Source organism: Sus scrofa, chromosome 9, assembly GCF_000003025.6.
Source record: "Sus scrofa isolate TJ Tabasco breed Duroc chromosome 9, Sscrofa11.1, whole genome shotgun sequence".
Classification (NCBI taxonomy): domain Eukaryota; kingdom Metazoa; phylum Chordata; class Mammalia; order Artiodactyla; family Suidae; genus Sus; species Sus scrofa.
The window spans coordinates 120,611,855-120,633,340 of NC_010451.4; the positions used below are offsets into that span (position 1 = coordinate 120,611,855).

The 21,486-nt window shown below is 38.9% G+C and overlaps 1 protein-coding gene across 4 annotated transcripts in view; it reads left to right on the forward strand.

Moving 5' to 3' along the window:
• The window catches only part of RALGPS2 (Ral GEF with PH domain and SH3 binding motif 2), a 162,982-nt gene that overhangs the window by 49,561 nt on the left and 91,935 nt on the right, over positions 1-21,486 (forward strand). For all 4 annotated transcript variants that reach the window (XM_021063729.1, XM_021063730.1, XM_021063727.1 and 1 more), the window contains 2 exons: positions 547-597; positions 16,551-16,634. In XM_021063729.1, the coding sequence (XP_020919388.1) occupies positions 547-597; positions 16,551-16,634 (135 nt within the window). The remainder of the gene's footprint in view (positions 1-546; positions 598-16,550; positions 16,635-21,486) is intronic.

Sequence of the window (21,486 nt, forward strand, 5' to 3'; positions counted from 1 at the left end):
AAAAATATATTTTATTTTTTTATTAGATTATTTATTTATTTTTAATTTTTTTGTCTTTTTGCCTTTTCTATGGCCGCTCCCACGGCATATAGAGGTTCCCAGGCTAGGGGTCGAATTGGAGCTGCAGCTGCCAGCCTACGCCAGAGCCACAGCAATGCTGGATCCGAGCCGCGTCTGCGACCTACACCACAGCTCACGGCAACGCCAGAGCCTTAACCCACTGAGCGAGGCCAGGGATCGAACCCGCAACCTCATGGTTCCTAGTCAGATTCATTATCCACTGCACCATGACGGGAACTCCTAAAAAAATTTTATTGTCTAACTTTACCTCATTTATCTCACAAGAAATTGTGAATAGGCGTGAGATAATTAAGAATAGTTATATTTAATGGTATAAGGGCTAAATTTTCATAAGCCCTTATAAAACTGGAACTTTTTTTTTCTAGTAAAGATTTCAGTACTCAATAGATTTCAGTACAGAATATAATTTTAAATATATGTCACATTTATTTAAGAAGTGTAATTTTTTTTTCCTTTTTATTTCAGGGTCAGATAACACTAATGGATGTTCCAGTATTTAAAGCCATTCAACCAGATGTGAGTAGTTTTAAGAACTTTTCTTTAAAGTATACAAAACGGTGAATTATAGCACCCCAAATTAAGTTTTGGAAATGACAAATTATATTTTTAAATGTTTGAAGCTTTTGATGCAGATTGTCTATATATTATTCAGGCCTCAGAAACTCATGTGGCACTCACAGCTACACACTGTTGAGTCAGAGAGAGGACTCTTGAATCATTTCGGTTGATTTGGATCATCACTTTACCAAAGGGAGAATAGACTTAAGTTGAATGACTTACTCAAGTTTCGAAGCTTTTGAATAGAAGAATGGGACTAAACTACTGGGTTTTGCCACTTACATCCGTAATCTTTTCCCTTGTACCTTCATTTTATGACTTTATGACTTTGTGTTGACATTATGGAGAAAAGAGAGAGAATCAGGGAAGGCTTTTTTTGTTTTTTTTTTTTAAAGGAGTCTAATGTTTTCTTATGCATCTACCCACTGCAAGCCGTTTATTACACTGCATGTGTATGTGTGTGTAATGTGCCTGTCGTTATCACACCCTGAGTATGACAGTATCAGTTTGATTGATGAGAAAACAGAATGACAGTTGCCCCTAAAACACAGCTAAGTGTTGGAACTGGCCTTCAGACTCTAAAAACCGATGCTTTCTCCACTCTTACTGGGTAAAAATATAAATAATGATTTTGTATCCTAAAACTAAGCTGTTGAGAATACTGATATTCAGTACTCTAATACGGATTTTTTTTCCAGTTCTTTTGAGAACAAAGTATAGTATATTTGTTGTAGTATTTTCAAGTTGACTATAACATATGTGTTAGAGAAAATATCTTTTGTCTTCAGTGGTGTGGACAGTATTAGTCCTGTGTTTTTTCAGGTAAATTACTCAGTGTCTGAACATCTCAAGTTTGTCACTTAAAAAAGAGAGGGTGCGCCTGAATTATCTCTGAGTTTTGTCATTTCCACAGTTCCGTGTTTCTCTTACCCACCCCCCTTACCATGGGGAGCACTCAGTAGAACCATTAGATTAGCTGCAGAAGAAGAGGAACAATCTAGTTTATAAGGAAGGCACAGACAGAAAATGGCTTTTGTATTTCAATGATAAAAACTGAAATACTCATTTCCTCACATCCCTGAACAAAACAAAGCAAATGAAATTCTGTATAAAAATTATATTTTTGGCCCTGAAATGAAGCCTTGTCCTTGGACGAACTTTTTACAAAGTCAAAAGAAATAAGTAAAGTTAATTTAAGAATTATATTTAATCTACTATATCCAGAATAGTACCCCTGCAGCTCGAAATCAGTATAAACATTGAGATAGTTTGCTTTCTTTTTTCCATACTAAGACTCTGACATTCCGTCTGCGCTGTAGCACATCTTTGTTTGCAGTTGCCGCAGTGCAAGTGCTCAGTAGCCGTTTGTGGTGGGGGCTTGGACGTTGAAGATCTTGACAGTGACCACTTAGGGACATAGACCTCAAGTCAGTAGGAATTATTTATTTCCCTGGGACATGAACGGTGCTTGGTTAACTTTGTAGAAGTGAGCCTTAAAATTCCCTTAACCCCACTTCTGATCTAATTTGACACCAATCCCACTGATTTTTTTTTTTAACCTAAGTATCTTATTTATTCATTATCTTTTCTCAATACCCCAAACCAAGGCACCGTGGTAACTCAGCTGAATTGCTGCAGTGCCCTCTTTCCAGATCTGTCCATATCTACCTCGGCCCTTCTAAATTCATCTTTATCTCACAGCCAGGATAGTCTCTTCAACATGCAGATCTGCTCATGGGATCCCTCCGCTTACAGTGCCTCAGTGGCTCCCATTGCTCTGAAGATAAAGACAGACTATCCTAACATTATGTCCAGATCTCTCAGAGTTTGGCCTCTTCCTGCCTACGCCACCCTCATCTTACACCTTTTCCACCTCTTTCTGATCCAGCTACAGTGGCCGTTTAGCCCCTCTTACCACTGAGCCTTTGCACATCCTAGTTAACTCCTGCTCATCCTTCACTTCTCAGATCAAGTCTAACATTCTCAGGTGAGCTTTTCTTGTCTTCCTACAGACTCCCCCAGCACTTTCTAGTTCTTCATTGGACTTGTCAGTTGCAATTTTACATGTATATGTTGTGGTTCAGCAAGTATTTACTGAGTGAGGCCTGGATGGCACGGTGCTGGGCACTGATTTACAGCAGTGTACACACAGACCACAGTTCCTGCCCTCGTGGGTCTTACAGTTGAGTGAGGTGAACTAGTAGTGTGTCATGAAAAACATCAAACATCTAGAAGAGGTAAGGAAGGGAGGGCAGTGGGGGTGTGATTGTAGTCAGGAAGGTCAGAAAGGCTTCTGCGAAGGACCCGAGGGAGATGAGAACAAGCCGTACAGGGGTGGGGGGACGCGAGTTCCAGGCAGAGAGAAGAGCACCGATATTTAATACCATAAAATTCTTTCTTAGTTCTTTCAGGAACAAAATATATTGTACATGTAGTATTTACAAGACTACAATGGCCTCGAATACTTTTCCTTACACCTTTATTTTATGACTTTATAATACAACTGTGTGTTGACATTTTAGAGATGAGAGAATCAAGAAGAAACACTTTAAAAGACTTTTTTGCACACAAGGTATCAAACTTGCTTAATTTTTAATTTTTTAAACTCTTTACTACATTATTATAATTACATACTGTAGATATTATACCATATATATCTTTAATATGGAAGCAAATCTCTAGGCTTTCTGGAGAACAGGTACAGATTCAGAACTGGCTATCAAAGAGAGACTGATGCACATCAATTCTGGCATCTCAGAGCTTATGGTTCCCACTAAGCACAGGTGGTTTTCTCATCCTATAAATTTAGATTCCATGGTTATCTGGAAGGAGACTAACTTTTATGATGCCTCTACCCATTGTAAGCCATTTATTACACTTAACTTCATAAGGAAAAGGATGCCTGGAGTGAGCCGTGAAGCCCAGGGCAAAGGCGGGTGAGACACTGTGAGTGTGGGTGTATGATAAAAGGTGAGAGGTAGAGTGAGGCCTGGACGGCACGGGGCCTTGAAAACCTCTCCTCTGAGTGAGACCGGAAGCTCTTGGTGGGTTCTGAGCGGACGAGGGACATTTTTTGACTTGGGTTTGGGTTTTACATTGCTCTTTTTGACTATCGACCAGGGTATGTGGGGAAGCAAGCATGGGGTGGGGAGGAGATGGTACCAAGGACTGAATTGAGGAGACCAGGTGCAGGTGACTTGGTTTGGGGGGGAAGGAGTTGTCAGGCACTATATGTATGAGAGGGGTCAAAGGTGACAGCAAGATTTTTGACCTGACCCCAGAAGCATTTAGTGGATAGTCTCTGAAGATGGAAAATTATCGGTATTGTGTTCTTGACCCCTGGGGCTGCCAATTATTTAGAATAGACCTGTGCAGAGTAGCCCGTGGAGGAAGGCTCTTCGCTCAAAATCTGTTCCTCTGGCCTGAGTTTGGCCTTGGACAGCCAAGGAGAAAGTAGCATTCGGTGATACACTAGCATATATTCTCAGGCCAGCCTGGAAATGTAAACTTGGGAGATGTTTACAGTGTGGGTGAGATTACCAAGATAGTGAAGAGAGAGAAAAAGGGCCTATTCAGTGTTGAGGAAGAGCTAGCAAAAGTCGCTGAGAAGCCGCTGGTGATGGAGGGGAAAACTAGGTTAGTGTGACATTTGATGAACCAGGTAAAGGGCGTATTTTTTTTTTTTTTTTTTTTGCACAGATAAACTTTTTTTCTTTTCCCCCTAGGCTCACATATGGAGGTTCCCAGGTTAGGGGTCTAATTGGAGCTGTAGCTGACAGCCTACACCAGGGCAATGCGGGATCCAAGCCTCATCTGCGGCCCACACCACAGCAACTCCCAATCCTCAACCCACTAAGCGAGGCCAGGGATCGAACCCGCAACCTCATGGTTCCCAGTCAGATTCGGTAACCACTGAGCCACGACAGGAACTCCTGAAGGGCATTTTTTTAAGAAGGAAGGAGCGATCAGGTGTAAAGTGGTATTCATCATGTGCTGATTTGTTTATTGCTGCCACTTCTGCTCTAGGGTTTAAGCCGCTTGAGGGCACTTAAGACTGCTAATTTTGCTTTTAACTGTTTCATCTGTCTGGCCTATAGCAAGAACTCCGTATTTAGAATGAGAAAGTGAACATCATTTTTAGTAAATGTTCAAGGAGGGAATGTTTTAAAAAGTTGAAGTGGTAACTCTTGGGAGAAATGGTGTAGCAGCGAAATATTCTCATTCTGTATTCATCTCATAATCATTAAGATGACATTAAATCTGGCAGCATAAACGGGATTTTGTTATCTGGCAGAAAAGTATCTTCTAATTTACACTGAGATGTTTAAGACTTATAACAAGGTATAAAGAGTAATGAGATGGGCCTCTGTGTACCTACCTAAGCAGCATCGTTGAAGCCACTCTGTATCCTCCCATGTGGACCCCTCTTCCTTCCTCCCACCAAGGGAACCACTATCCAGAATCGATAGCATTATTCCTGTGCGCCTAGTTGTAGATTTTCTATAAGGATAGGTATCCTTTAGCAATATGCGCTTTTGCAGGTTTTAAATGGTATCCTATTTTTTCTTCTTTAGCTTGTTGCTGCTTTTTTTTTTTTTTTTTTTTTTTTTTTTTAAGGGCCAACCCTGCAGCATATGGAAGTTCTCAGACTGGGGGTTGAATGGGAGCTGCAGTTGCCGACTTACACCACAGCCACAGCTACAGGGGATCCAAGCCACTCCACTGCAGCTCAAGGCAATGCTCGATCCCTAGCCCACTGAGCTAGGCCAGGGATCAGACCCACCTCCTTGTGGGTGCTAGTCAGGTTTGTAACCTATTGAGCCACAACGGGAACTCCTAGCTTGTTTCTTAGGTCTGCCATTGTTATTAGCATCCATGGTGATACCCTAATGCATTAATTACTGAGTTGTGGAGTGTTAATGTCCATTAATTTATTAAATACTATCAAATTGTTTTTCACATGGTTTGCACCGACAAAATGTATTATGTCAAAACTCTTGGTATTGATAATTTTCACAAAAGATTTTTTAAGCCATGGTGTCGGCCAATCTAATATATTAGTCTTATTTATTAGATAAAATCGTGTCTCTACCTTCTGATGCAGTTAGAATATTAACTTTACTAAACAATGAATTTTTTTAAAGAATCAATAATATTTAAGTCAAAATTTAACCTCATATTATGAAAAGGTAGTGGTTATCACTGAACCTAATAAATGTATCATGTTTTTGTCCATTATACCAGTGTTCAAGTTTCTACCTTTTCTATAATTTTACATAACACTTAAAAAAACTATACACATTATGAAACTATTTAAAAGATCTTAGAGTTCCCTTTGTGGCTCAGGAGACTGAGAACCTGACTAGTATCCGTGAGGATGCAGATTTGATCCCTGGCCTTGCTCAGTGGGTTAAAGGATCTGGTATTACCCTGAGCTGTGGTATAGCTCACAGACGTGCCTTGGATCTGGTATTGCTGTGGTGTAGGCCAGAAGCAGCTCTGATTTGACCCCTAGCCCAGGAAATTCCATATGCCACAGGTGCGGCCCTAAAAAGAAGGGGGAAAAAAATGATATATTCGGAGTTCTCATTATGGCTCAGTGGTTAACGAATCTGACTAGGAACCTTGAGGTTGTGGGTTCAATCCCTGGCCTCACTCAGTGGGTTAAGGATCCACTGTTACCTTGAGCTGTGGTATAGGTCGCAGACGGGGCTCGGATCCCGTGTTGCTGTGACTCCAGTGTAGGCTGACGGCTATATCTCCAATTAGACTCCTAGCTTGGGAACCTCCATGTGCCACGGGTGTGGCCCTAAAAATGACCAAAAAAAAAGAAAGAAAGAAAGTGGTATATTCATACAATGGGATACTACTCAGCAAAAAATAAGAAAATAAAAGATTTTTAGTACAGTTATACCAAAACGGTCTGAATCAAAACTCATGCATATATGTCCACATGTAACTTAGTTTCAGGTGATGATTTATTCACATTTTTTGAAATAAAATATGTACGAAACTTGAGCTTTGAAGAATATAGATGCAGTGTAGTGATTTTACTTGCAAATTGGTGATTGAACCACAGAGGCCTCACTCAGTTTTCTATAATAGAGGCAGTTTCTTTATTTTTAAATTTATGGCCATACCTAAGGCATATGAAAGTTGCCAGGCTTGGATTGCATTCAAGCCACAGCTATGACCTACACCACATCTGTGGCAACGCCAGATCCTTTAACCCACTGTGCTGGCCAGGGGTTGAGCCTGCACCTCTGCAGCAACCGGAGCTGTTATAGTCGGATTCCTCACCCACTGCACCACAGTGGGAACTCCATTAGAGGAACTCTCTTACTTATTGAAAGTTATTAAAATACATAGCTCCCGTTAGTTCAGTTGCTGAAGTAGAACCCTATAATGTGTACCGGTTTGTGGGATTCTGTATCCCCGAGTCCTTCACGTCGAGCAGAATTGATCTAAACTTTTGTCCCTAAACTCGTTCTTGACTTGCAGGAAGAAAGGGGCAGCAGTAAGAAGTGCAGTTGTTTGCTCCAAATAAAGCTGCTTATCTACATGTCTGTGACACTGTCTACCTCAGAATTACTCAGGGAAAAAAGAAAACTTCCAAGCCTTTTATTTCTCTGGAAACTATCAGCCTGATCTTTGAGGTGTCAAAAATTATTTTTCACTATCCAGGGATGTTCCAAAGTCATCAGTAAAATACTGGCCAACTAAATCATGTCTTTCAATAAGCAGATCGGAATCAAACATAATGCTAAATCTGGCTTGCCTCCAACCTTGTGTCACACTTGAAGTGGCCTCAGATTGAAGGAAGACAGAATATCAGGTTTTGGCACTTTGTTTCTTCGTTTTTTTGTTTTTATGGTGGAGAAGAATGGGAAAACATGTTTACCAATGAAAAGAATTTAATGGTAAAGGAAAGTTCACCAGTAATTTTACAAACTACTTAATAGAAATATAACAGAAAAAAATGTTACCTCTGATTTTATTTTTTAAGGTTCCCCGTGTGAGTGATCTGCACAATCTCTCCATTTCTAATACGAGTCAGAAACCTTCGACTCATTCTTTCCTCTTCTCCCTTCATCGTCTTTCCTCTGCTCTGTTCTTCAGTATCTCTGATTGGTTTTACTTCCTAAATAACTTTTCTCCCCTTCCTCTTCCCTCTCAACTCTGAAGCACATTGATGAAAAGAGCACACTTTTTTACAGGGCTGCAGCTCGGTGGCTCTAGACATGTGAACATTCCTTGGTGGCTGAACATGGTTGTTGGGCCTGAGCCAGGTCTCAGCTCCATCATTTGTCTATTTACACTGATGGATCGCTTGTCATCCACGTTGCCCTGATGTTCCATAGCTGGTGCTACAAAAATCCTAAGAATCCTCCCTTGCCCACTGGCCTGAACAGCATGGCCGAAATTGGAAGCTTCTGTGGATTAGTGACCCCTCTTCTGCAAAACCAGGCCTGTTCACTCTTCTCCCCTCCTCTCGATATGTAGCCATTTCTTAGTGATGGAAATAGGAAGGTGTTTATAGTGACTACAAGGAAGGAGACGGGTTGGTAGCTGTTGGGTTTTTAGATTTTCTTTTGTATATTTTTGCCCATAACTTGCCCCACCTGTGCATGTCCAGAGTTATTTTTAGTCCCTTGTAGTTTCTTTGTATTTTGTGGCTCGAGGAGATGTGTGTCTGGGTGTAAGCATTGCCGCTACTGCCACAAAGGGTCCCAGGTCCCAGTCTGTCTCAGAATAATTTTTAGTGGTGATTTCAGAGTGAGAGCTTCAGTTAAGTAGAGCTCTCCATCAGTGAAAAATAGGATTTTGACCCAAATTGCAAGGGTCTTGAGGTGATAAGTGTTGGGACTGGTCATAAATCAAATTCTTAGAGATTAGGGGGGTCTCACTAGAACATAAATTCCACAAGGGCAGAAACTTGTCTGCTCTGTTTACAGATACAGCTGCAGTGCTTGGACTGATACTCGCTCAGTATTTGAGTTTGATAAGCGACCATTCCTAGGCTTTGCACTGTATAGCCTGCAGGCAGAGCATCTCCCATTGTTTATCATATTTGGAGTCATTTTTGCAAAAGTCTGTTACCCAGTAGGAGAATGTACATTTATAAAGTAACATTATTTCTATGGAAGCTGCTAAAGTTACCCATCCCCTCCTCCCCAGTTCAGAACATTTTTCTTCCTTGGTATAAATTCTTCAGTGTTCACTAAGAGCAGAAGTTTACCATAAGAGTTTTGTAGCCTCGCTGATTTCTTTTCTTCTTCTTCTTTTTAAAGTATCGTTGGTTTACAGTGTTCTGTCCATTTTGGATAGAATATGATAGGAGAAAATATTCATTGACTTCTACTGTGAATTTTCTGGTGTTTAGTTGAAGCTCAACTCTTGTTGGCGTTTTCCCACATTTCTTACTTACGTAGCTATCCCCAGTATGATTTCTCTTCGATTGTGAGGGTTTTATTTTTCTTTTCTTTTAGGAGGCTCTTACACATGTATAGGGCTTCCCTTCAGTGTGAGTTCTTTCATGTTGAGGAAGCAGTGACTGTGTTCTGAAGGTTTTCTCATGTTTATTACATTCATAGGATTTTTTCTTTCAACTATAAAATCGGTGATGCTCCATCAAGCTTGTGTTTCCTCTGAAAGCATTGCCGTGTTCATTACACCAGTGGGGTTTCTCTTCAGAGTGAATATATTATGCAAAACAGGGTGACTTATGACAGCTCTCTGGCAACCAGGTTTTCTCTGCAGGAGTGATTCTCTGGTGCTTTTGGTTAAGTCTTCAGTAAGGCGTGAACTAGCTTGAAATCTGTCCTGTAGTCATTGCCTCTCTTATGAGGTTCCCGAGCGTATATAAAGTAACAGGCTCTGACTGAAAGTCCTGATACGTACTACATTTAAACAAGAAAAGTTCCACACTTTATTGTTTGCTCTGATAGGTCAATATAGTATTTAGATTATATCAATAAATGCATTAAATGCAAAGTGGAATATACTAGAGATTGAAGAAGAATTTGGGTTCAATAGGGAAAGTCAATAATAGGTAATTCTGAATCTTGTTGAAACATTTCTGAAAAACTTAAGATTGAGGTATTTCTGACAAGGCGTAGAAGGAGCTTTCTCTGCGCAAACTTTCTTGTGTAAGCAGAGATTATAATCTTGGCAACATCCAAAGTTCCAACATCAGGAATATCCTAATTCTGCACTTGTTTTATTGACAGTTGTGATTTTCATTAGAATTAAAATGCAAATAATCCGCGAATATAGGGGGAGGTTTGAAGAAAGCGCCGACGACATGACTTTTCTGGTGGACTAGAAAATGCTCGCTGTTCTGTTAGAAGCAGGAGCTCTTCTGTCAGTTCATGTTATTGCTGTTCCTCACCGTGAACTTTCTTAACAGATAGTAAGGTCGGGCCTCGGTTAGAACTAGAGAAGGTAGAGAAGAAGACTGTTGATTAGAAGGGGAGGTGTCTCACAGCATCAGTAGGAGCAGAAGACAGCTCCTGCCTTTATCTCTGACCTCACTGTGAGGCAGCTTTAAGGTACTGGAAGCCGGGAGAATGGGGAGGAGAGAAGAACATTAGAAAAGTGAAATGAGGAGTTCCCGTCGTGGCACAGTGGTTAACGAATCCGACTTGGAACCATGAGGTTGCGGGTTCGGTCCCTGCCCTTGCTCAGTGGGTTAACGATCCGACGTTGCCGTGAGCTGTGGTGTAGGTTGCAGATGCGGCTCGGATCCCGCGTTGCTGTGGCTCTGGCGTAGGCCGGTGGCTACAGCTCCGATTCAACCCCTAGCCTGGGAACCTCCATATGCCGCGGGAGCGGCCCAAAGAAATAGCAAAAAGACAAAAAAAAAAAGAAAGAAAAGTGAAATGATATTTTTGATTTGACGTATTACATTGCAGTTTTATAGTTTCAAAGCTTCCTCTCTTGATTAAGAACATAGGAATCACTGTGACCGCTTCATCTGTGGCTGAGACTTCTTTCTAAATAGCTGTATCGGCTGAATGCTCCTGGGTATACTGTGTCCCTCTACAGCTTCTAGCTTTTGAGCCTAAGAATAGTCAGCAGGAATAATCGTCTCATTGTGAGGAGCCCCTCTCCCGCACTGTCTCTCACAGATTCCATCGGGTTTTCTTGCTTCCCTCAGTCTCTGTCTACATGCTGGTCTATATTGGCCTTTTCTCTTCTTCTGTCTATAGGTATCCCTACAACATCACCCTTAGAGCAGTCCTTTTAAGAGTGTTGGAACCTACAAGATGAGATTTAGACCAAGAATTTGACTTTACAGAACAGACCTACAAGACATAAGAGAAGCTGTGGCTCCTGTGAAATTCAGTATTTCTTTCATAGGGTAGGTGGTCATCACTTGTGGTGTTTGCCTTCCCATGTGTTTCCAAAATAATCTCAGTTCCATGGCTCAACATGAGTCTATGAATATTCTTTCAAATACACTTTTAGTGACCATTAAGAAATTGCCTTTGTACATGGGAGTTACTATTAAAAGATTTCACTGCCTGATTCTAAAATCGCAAATTGAATCCTTTTGAACAAATTTTAAGAGATATCAAGACTGCTCGATTGCATTTAGCTTTTGCTAAAATGGAGGTTTGTTTACATAGTACTCAACCTGAATCAGTTCTGTCCATAAGTCAGACCCTAAAAAAACATCTTTTGAAGTCACTAAGTTTACTTTAACTTTCTGATGTTCATGGGAAATGATTTAGTATAGAGTAACTTCACCTGGCTGCAAGCTGTCAGTATGAGGTGACCCTGGTGGGAGAATTTTTTTTTTAGATTGTGTAATGTCACTTGGAGAAAGATTCTAGGGTCTGAGACAAAAAGAGACAGAGCCAAGGGGGAAAGCACTTTCTTTCTCACACAGATATTTAACAGTTGTTGAGAGATAGAGGTGGGGCAGGACAGAATTCCTTTAAGGCCAGCTAACCATAAATGCACATCAGAGTTTAAGTAAGTAGTGGAGTTCCTGGAGCCCCAGTGCCCACGTCCACTCTGTAATCCATTAAATGATTTTTTTGTTGTTGTGGTTGTTTTAATTTTTTTTTTTTTTTTTTGGTCTTTTTGCCTTTTCTAAGGCCGCACCTGCGGCATATGGAGATTCCCAGGCTAGGGGTCTAATCAGAGCTGTTGCTGCTGGCCTATACCAGAGCCACAGCAACGCGAGATCCGACCTGCATCTGCGACCTACACCACAGCTCACAGCAACACCAGATTCTTAACCCACCGAGCAAGGCCAGGGATTGAACCCTCAACATCATGGCTCCTAGTTGGATTTGTTAACCACTGAGCCAGAGGGGATCTCCCTGTTTTAAACTTTTTACTTTGCGGTAATTACAGATTCACAGGAAATTGCAAAAAAAAAAAAATAGTACAGGGATAATTGTAGATTCATAGGAAGTGGCAAAACTAGTACAGAGAGATCCCATTTAGCCTTCACCTAGAAGTTTTCCTTGGAAGTTACCTCTCACATCAGTACAGCACAGTATTAAAACCAGGAAATGCATATAGGAACAATACATGTCTGCACAGTTCTGTCACATTTTATCGTATGTGTAGGTTTGTCCAACTGCCACCTCCATTAAGATACAGAACTATTCCAAAAAAAGAAAAAAAAAAAAAAAAAAGATACAGAACTATTCCATCACTGCAAAGATCTCTCCCGCTCTCCCTTTCGCTCCCTGCTTACAGTCACACCCATCCTACTCCTACTCCCCCCCAACCCCAGTCCCCACCATCCTTAACTGGCAGCCACTAATGTGGTCTCTCTCTTCATAGCCCTGTTTTGTTGTTTTAGATGGGCTAGTACTGTAACATGGTTTCAAAGGGGAAATATTTTGTGAAGCAGTACCATCCTAAGAAGTTTTGTTAAAACCTGCTTGTTTCTTCATATTTTTTTAATTACAGATTTCTTTAGGATGGAGGGCTCAGTGGAGTTTATTTTGCTCCCAAGTAATGTGACTGCAGGTCATTTACCCCTTGTCTTCCTTCAGTCTCTGTGTCAGAGTTTTCTTAAAAGGGAAAAGTATTTTTTCACCAACTTAATGGTGTTGAAATGATTCCAAGAATTGGCTGAATATCTCAGAACCTCTTAGCATTTCTTGTTTGAGGAGTCAGAATAGCATTAATTTTTTAATGTAAAAAATAAACTCATAATTCGCTAATACCTTTGTCTTGCTTCCTTATCATAATAAATCATAATGACAAAGTAGGATCAAATGAATTGATAGGTATAAAGCACTTAGAATACTGCCTGGCACGTAGTGAGCTCTGTATTAGTGTTAACTATTGTTTTTATTGCTACTGTTAAGGCATCTGTTCTCAGGGAGAAAGGACTTTTTAAGCACAAAATTAGAAGATTAGATTATCCAGAAAAGGGCAAATGTATTGGCTACTTTAAATAAACAAAAGCCAGCCCCGCAAATGCACATAAAGAGGATTGGGAAGATGTTTACATAGGTTTATTCAGGTGGTGGGTTTATAGGTGATTGACGGCTCTTCACCCCCCATTTTCTCTCTTTTAACACATACTTAACAACCATAATTCCTCTTACAGTTGGGGAAATTAAAGTATAATATTTAGAAAGGGAATTAAATGTACCTAGTTTTGAACAGGACTCTTGTGAAACCGACACTCAGTAGTGGTAGTATAAATGAGCATTTCAGAAGGGCGGTTTGATGGGTATGAAAGCCTTGAAAAGGCTCCTCCTCTTTAACCTAGGGATTTCACCTCCAGGACTCTGTTTTTAGGAAATGGTCAGAAATGTCAGAAAAGGTGCAAGGATGTTCATTATTTAGTGATAAATTTGGAAATTGTTAAGTTAAAAACAAATTCAGAGTGGATGGATTGAATCCTAGGAATTTTGTCCTAAAGTATGGCATCTTTATATAGTTGTGTAAATTGCTGTGATTTTTTTAGAAAGAATAAACATATTTTCTAGCAGTTTGATGTTTTTAATATAGTTATCATATGTCATTTTTATGTTAATATCGTATTTACCCCTAAATATTTTCTGTCTATTCAGGGAGATAATACGAAATGAGCATATATCTAGGCTGAGTACCAAGTACTAATTTTTTTTTTTTTTAACTGTAGAATTGCTTCTGTCGTTTTATTTTTTTCCTTCAGTAATTTCGAATTTGGAAGTTGCAATTTAATTTTAGGTTTAAAAAAAGGAACTCATATCTTCAGCGCATTTGCTGTTTATCTACTGTGTTAAAGTGATAATTGTCATCTCTTTCTTCAGTATTCCCATTTCAGTTGCTCAAGCCAGAAACCTAGGCACTTTCATACTTCTGGGTACTTTATTCTCTGAGACCCTAGGACTTTCATGTCTGAAATGTCACGGTATACTTTCATACTTAATTGATATTTTTGTTGGGTATTGAATTCTAGGATTTCAAAGGTATCGTTTTCGTTGTCTTTTAACATCTAGGGTTGCTATTGAGATATCTGACCCTGATCCCTTTTTTGCTATATGTAATCTGTTTTCGTTTTGTTTTTGAACTGATTTTATGATTTCTTTTTCTCTGGTGTGCTACCGTTTTTTCGATGGTAGGTCTTGATTTTGAGTCTTTTTTGGTTGTTTGTTTTTTAATCTACTGTAATGGGCTTTAGACAGGTCTTTTCTTGTTCTTTAAGTTCTGGAGGCATTTTCTTGAATTAGCTTTTTTTTTTTTTCCTGATAAGTTACTTTCCTTTATTTACTCTGTATTCTCTTAAAATTCAGAAGTTAACTATTATGGACTCTTCCAGTTAATAGCGTTTTGCTCCTATTTTAGCTTATGGTTTAAAAGATTTTATCACCTTCCTCTCGCAACTCTTTTGTTGATATTTAAAGTTTCTTTTATTACATTTTTCTTTTTCTTTTTTTTTCTGCTTTTTAGGGTACATGGAGATTCCCAAGCTAGGGGTCAAATCAGTTACAGCTGCCAGCCTATGCCACAGCCAAAGCAACACAAGATCCGAGCTGCGTCTGTGACCTACACCATAGCTCACGGCAACACCGGATCCTTAACCCACCGTGGGGGGCCAGGGATCAAATGTGCAACCTCATGGTTCCTAGTAGGATTCATTTCCACTGTGCCACCATGGGAACTCCTATTACATTTTCGTTTGCATAAGTTCTGTTTTGTTCTCTGAATATTTCTTATTTATATCCTCCTGTTTTTGCCACTTAATGGAAGCACTGCCTATCCTTATCTATCCAAGAGTAATAATTATATGGTTTTGTTTTTTTCTATTTTCTTTTGTTCTCTTCCCTAACTCAATTTCGTCAGAGTTCTTCATCTTTTTTCCTGAGGATTCTGTCACTTTGTCGTGGTGTTTGTTGTATTACAACAGAGTTCTTAACCCATTTGGAAACTTGGACTCCTTTGACAAACAGAAGTTTGTGGAATTGAACCCTTCTTTAAAATCAAATCAGTTCTATTAAAACATACTTACTGGAGTTCCCATTGACTCATTGAACCCAACTAGTATCCATGAGGATATGGCTTAGATCCCTGGCCTCGCTCAGTGGGTTAAGGATCCCTCATTGCCGTGAGCTGTAGTGTAGGTTGCAGAAGCGGCTGGGATCCCCAGTTGCTGTGGCTGTGGTGTAGGCTGGCAACTGTAGCTTCGATTAGACTCCTAGCCTCGGAACTTCCATATGCTGTGGATGGGGCCCTAAAAAGACCTCCCCAAAAAAGTATAGTATAAGATGTACTAACCATCAAATGGGTGAGTTATTTTATAGCAGAGCATGGTAAGATGTGTACATATCATCATAATATTAGTCAGATTTTAGCCAGACCAGTTTTAGAGTTTCATTGTAGACTTGGTAACCACTAAAAAAGCAAAATAAATAAATAAAATAAAACAAAATACACTTAACCAAAGTATTTTTAAAAACCATTCTATGGCAAAATATGTGCCTTTTTATTAACATAATAAGACCTAGAAGTGATGATGAGTATAAATGCTGTTTTTGGGATATCTGTACTAACTGTGATGTGATATGAAAATATCTGATTTCTGCTGGCAGCAAAGTCAAATATATGGCCACATGTTGTATAAAATGTAGCCTGCATGTAAGAGTAACAGGAATGTCATTTCATTTAGAAGTTAGTGTAAAACCAAATTTTAGGTGCTTTTTTCCGTCTGAGTTCATGAGCCTTTTGCAAAATTCTATTGACGGACCCTGTAGAATATCAAGAACCCCTTTATTAGAGGTTTCTTCAGACACCTGGGGTCATTGGCTGTCCTCCCAGAATGAGTCATTGGAAGCTCTAACTGGGGCTTGGCAGCCAGCAGACTTCACTAAAGGTTGTGGGATGCTCAGCGTTCATTATCTGTAGATCTTTCCTCTTGAGATTCAAATGTCTTCAAAGTAGACTACATCAATCTGCATATGGAGTTTAATTATCTCTGTTCTTTGTGCGTGTGTGCGCGCGCGCGCGCGCCTTTTCTAGGGCCACTCCCACAGCACATGGAGGTTCCCAGGCCAGGGGTCCAATTGGAGCTGCAGCCGCCGGCCTACACCAGAGCCACAGCAACGCAGGATCCGAGCCGCCTCTGCAACCTACACCACAGCTCATGGCAACGCCAGATCCTTAACCCAGTGAGCGAGGCCGGGGATCGAATCTGCAGCCTCATGGTTCCTAGTCAGATTCATTAACCACTGCGCTACAACGGGAACTCCAATTATCTCTGTTCTTATAGACAAGTAATTTTGCCCTCTCATATTGTAAGGAAAATTGCTTTTATGGTTTAACTGAATGGTTGTGCTGTTAGATTTGTTGTGAAAGGACACCACTCTCTTTAGTACTTTGAAACCCTTAATATAACAAGAAAACTGGACTATTGCATGAATTTATATTTAATTTTCATCTTAATTTTTCAGGAACTTTCCAGTTGTGGGTGGAATAAAAAAGAAAAATACAGTTCTGCACCAAATGCAGTTGCCTTCACAAGAAGATTCAATCATGTGAGTTGCTTATAAAATTTTGCAATTTAGTTTCTGAAATTCAGTTCCTCAGTGTATAATTTTCTCATTAAAAAGTTTTTGTGTCAATTCTAGAACATTTTCAACCTTTAAAGTATCTCTTCAAATATTGTCTGTCTTCATGATCTCTGTTTTTTCCCCTTCCGTATTCCCTATTCGAAATTTACTGAAACTTAACGTTCTTTCCTACTTGTATCTTAACCTTTCATATTTTGAATATATCCCTTTGTGCTTCATTCTGCATAATTTCCTCACATCTCCATATTACACTAATTTTCTTCAGATGTCTTATCTGTTTCAAATCTATATTCTTTTATTACTATTATTTTTTAATTTTTAAGTCATTTTCAGTATTTTATAAAATTTCTGTGCTATTATCCAGAGCCCTTGGAGTACTGATTCTCTGTTATTTCTGCTGATCCTTTCTCAAAGTGATTTTGTCTCCTTGCATTTTATAATTTTGGACTGAGAGTGAATGTTTGTTTAGCTTTATTTTGGGAATTTTGCTGGTGACTAGATTGAAGATCCGTGCCTTCTGAGAGGCATTTTGTTTGCTTTTGCTGGTCCCAAGGCCTCACACAGGACTCGGACTATTTTTACATTATGTGTATTGTTGGGGGAACATCTGTACTTCTCTGTAATTGAAGTTTAAACCCCAAATCCAATTAAAGACAAGTTACAAATTGTTACAAAAAACTTAATTTTCTCCTTATTCTGTATTATCTCCCTTTGTCAGTAGGCAAATTGTTTTAGTCTACCTTTTTTCCAGAATTGTAACCCCTGGAAGATGCCTTAGTTAGAAATAGATGGGAGAGGGTAGAGGTGTGAGGCCAGGTATCATGACTTTGAAGGGGTATAAAATCCCAAGGCCCTGTGCTCCAAGGGGAAGTCTTCCGAGAGCAGCTGTTTAAAAACCTTTCTTTTTTTTGGCCTTTATTTCCCTCTTTGTTTTGGTCTGTAGTGAAATATTTTCTTTTCCTTTCAAGTTAGTCATGTGCTTTTTATAAAAAAGCTTATCTTTTTTTTTTTGGTCTTTTTGCCATTTCCTGGGCCGCTCCCACGGCATATGGAGGTTCCCAGGCTAGGGGTTGAATCGGAGCTGTAGCCACCAGCCTACGCCAGAGCCACAGCAACGCAGGATCCAAGCCGAGTCTGCGGCCTCCACCACAGCTCACGGCAACGCCAGATTGTTAACCCACTGAGCAAGGGCAGGGATTGAACCTGCAACTTCATGGTTCCTAGTCGGATTCGTTAACCACTGCGCCATGAGGGGAACTCCAGAAAAGCTTATCTTTAACCCAGGGGTTTTAAAACAAATAGTTTCTCAAGTTAATTGGTTCATTTTACTCCCCCAAATTGAAGTGAATTGAAGATTCTTAAAACTTAGATTCAGCCATTCTTAAGAGGTATAGAGCAAACATGGCTTATACTCAATTCCATATTTAAGCTATATAGAGGTCATTTTTAAAATACTTCTGAGGTAGTCAGAATTTATAATCACAGGAAGTTTTTTTCTTACCATATAAAAACATTTTGTTACAGTACCCACAAATTTGACTTTAGATTTTTAAGCCCTCATATTATTCTTAAGAAAGCCAAGAGGTTGTTAGAGTCAAATATATTACAATGAACCAAAAGCTTTTATCCTTAATGAAGATTACAGTTGATGCTATAAGTTCCATTACTTAGTTATTACATTATTCTGTTATTTTCTCCTAAGAGGGTGATAAGAGATTCGTACTTGCAAATTACACAGGAAGTTGGAGTCTTTTAGAGAAAATGTATATGCATTTTTATTTTTAAAATGAGTTTCTTAGAGATAACATAGAGGTGAGTCATTTTTTTTGGTCTACTCTGATAATCTCTGCTCTTTGAATTAGAAAAGATGCAAAGATGGTTCAGAGAGTTTCTAGATATCCTTAACCTCCCCTAAATGTTAATATCTTACAAAAGTATAGTATAGTTGCCAGACCCTGCCATAATTTTCGTAACCATTGTATATTGGTTATTTCTCTGATAACTTGTTAATGCCTTCTGGCCAGTGGCTTCCTGACTTTTTATTGGGTAAAGTGTTATCTACATATTTTTCAAATGTTATCTTTAGAGAATTGGAAAGTTGACTAATAATTGAAAATGAATATTTTTAGGAATGAGAATGATGTTATGCTTATTAAAAATACTTTTTTGAAAATATTTATAATGCAATTATATATTGTCTGTGATTTGCTTTACAGTTTTAATGGGGCATTTGAAAGTAGGGTGAGGGTGGGGGTGAGAAAGCTTGGCTACAACTTGGTCGTTGAAGCTGGTTGGTGTGTACTGGGAACTTTATTATTATCATCTGTTTAGTTCAACATACATTTGAAGTTTTCTATGGTAAAAAGTTAAACTATCTTTAAAACTTAACATACATTTGGCTGCAAGTGTTAAGATTTTCATAACTCCTCTCTAAGAGTATAAAACCCTGAATAAAGCAACTACAGTTAAAAATATCCTATGAAAAAATATTTTCTAGGATTTGCTTTTTAATGGAGTATTTGATACAACTCTAAGAATGTGTTAAATGTTTACTGGAATCATATGAAGTTGCCAGTGTTTGGCTGTTTTTAGCCTACAAAAATGGCAAGTTCATATAGTTAATATGTATTAGAAAGTGTTCTAAAAAACAACTGTGAATTTACCACCTAAACCAAGAAATGGAATTTTACCAAAACTGAGGAAGCATTTTACATGTTCTTCATTCTTTCCTCACTTAAGGGGTAACCATTATATGAAAATTTGGGGGGTTTTTCTTTTCTTCTGTTTTAAAATTGATTTAAAAATTTTAACTCCTCTCATGTAGATTTAACAGAAATATTTTTACACCCGAACAGGATGTGGCATAAATTTGCTTGTTTTTCATCTTTGTAAACTATATCCTCAGACACGGGTATTCTTCTGTGGTTGGCTTTTTTCACTTGCATGTGTCTCTGCTTGAATCCATGGTGATGTATGTGTAGCTCTGATTCGTTGATTTTCAGTGCTGTCTTCCAGCATTTCACTGTGTGAATGTATCAGAAAGAATGTATCATTCTTTTGAAGGTGGAAATAGGATGTATTTCCTAAGTTTCAATTTGATGTATTTTAATTTGGTGTATTTTCAAATTAGAAAATATGATGTATTTTCTAATTTTGGGCTCTTGTGAAGAATGTTGCTGTGACTGTTCTGAGTCTTTTTGATACTTAGGTGCCGGAGTTTCTCTGGCCACTGCTTTCAAACCTTTGTGACTGTGACCCACAGTAAGATGAAGTACTTTACATGGCAATTCACTCCCGACACACCTGAAACTAAAGTTCTCAGAAACAATATATACTTGTATTAGATGATACCTACTCTGATGTTTTTCTGCTAAAAAAAAAAAGAGCAGTTGAAAAACACTGCTGCTTAGACTTACTAAAATGATATAAAATGGGTGATAAACACTGATCTATTTGAAAAATATATGTCTAGATGTAAAATTTGTGTCATAGAGAGTAGATCCAGGTTTAACTACACAGGACTGTCTAATTTTTTTTCGAAATGGTTGTGCCAGTTTTCATTGAGCTTTTTCATTACTGTATATCCTTATCGAACACTTGATATCATTAAACTTTGCACTCCGATTGGTACGAAATGACTTCAGCTTTCGTTTTCATGCAATTAAATGTTTGTTACACTCCAGCCATGTCCTGAGCATTGGTCTCAATGTTTGGGACATATTAGTGAACAAGAAAAACAGATCGCTCTCTTCATGGACCTTTTCATTTTAGTCCTTGATGATCTTAAATTCGCAGATATTTCATTTTTGGAAGTTCTGTCATTTTCAGATCTCCCTTGTCATTTTTCTGCTATTCTCTTTTTTCTATTTTATTATATTTCATTTTATATCGTTTTATTTTGGCCACGCCTGAGGCATGCAAAAGTTCCTGAGCCAGGGATTGAACCCAAGTCACAGCATTGACAAGGCTGAATCATTAACTGCCAGGCCACCAGGAAACTTCTATCTCTTACTCATTTGAAACTACTTAACTGTAAAATAAAACAAGGATGTAAAACAAATATCTATGGTTTAATGAAAGTTTTACCAACCACCCTAGAAACCCCTTCTTGTGTATTTCTTTAATAGACTTTGGTTTCTTACAGTGGGAAATGGGCCTGGATGCTAGAAATGTTCATTGCTATTAAGCTGACTCTAATTTCTAGGCCTTTTCAGCAGATCCAGCCAGTATCTCTCTTCTTCTCTCTTTTCCCCGCGCACGCGCACACACACGTGCACATGCACAACTGTCTAAAGATAAGAAATCTCTGATATTTCTAATTCAAATTCAAATTCAGGACCAGAGTTTTACTTTAACTCTTCCGTATTACATCCACATGCCCTTTCTTCCACACCCAGAATCCGGGTTTTTAAGGAGAACAGGGCATGATACTGTATCCTCTAAGTGACTTCTTATCTTAGATAACAAACAACAGTCTCAGAGTAACAGAACCACTATCAGTAATATTAGTGTAAACAGGTAAATACATGTTTGGCAGATGTTCTCTTTTTTATAGCTGTAGTATATGTTGTCTGAGCATAGAGGTGTCTTATAATGTACACTCCTTTTAACTGGCATTGCTCTATTTCTGTGACTAAATTACATTTACTGCTCACTACCATCCTTATGTTGATGTTGCTCTACTCATTTGGTTGCCCGAAGAGCTCATTGTAGCAATAATTCTTTTTTCTTTTCTTTTCTTTTTTTTTTTTTTTAGGGCTGTACCTGCAGCATATGAAAGTTCCCAAGCTAGGAGTCGAATTGGAGCTCTAGCTGC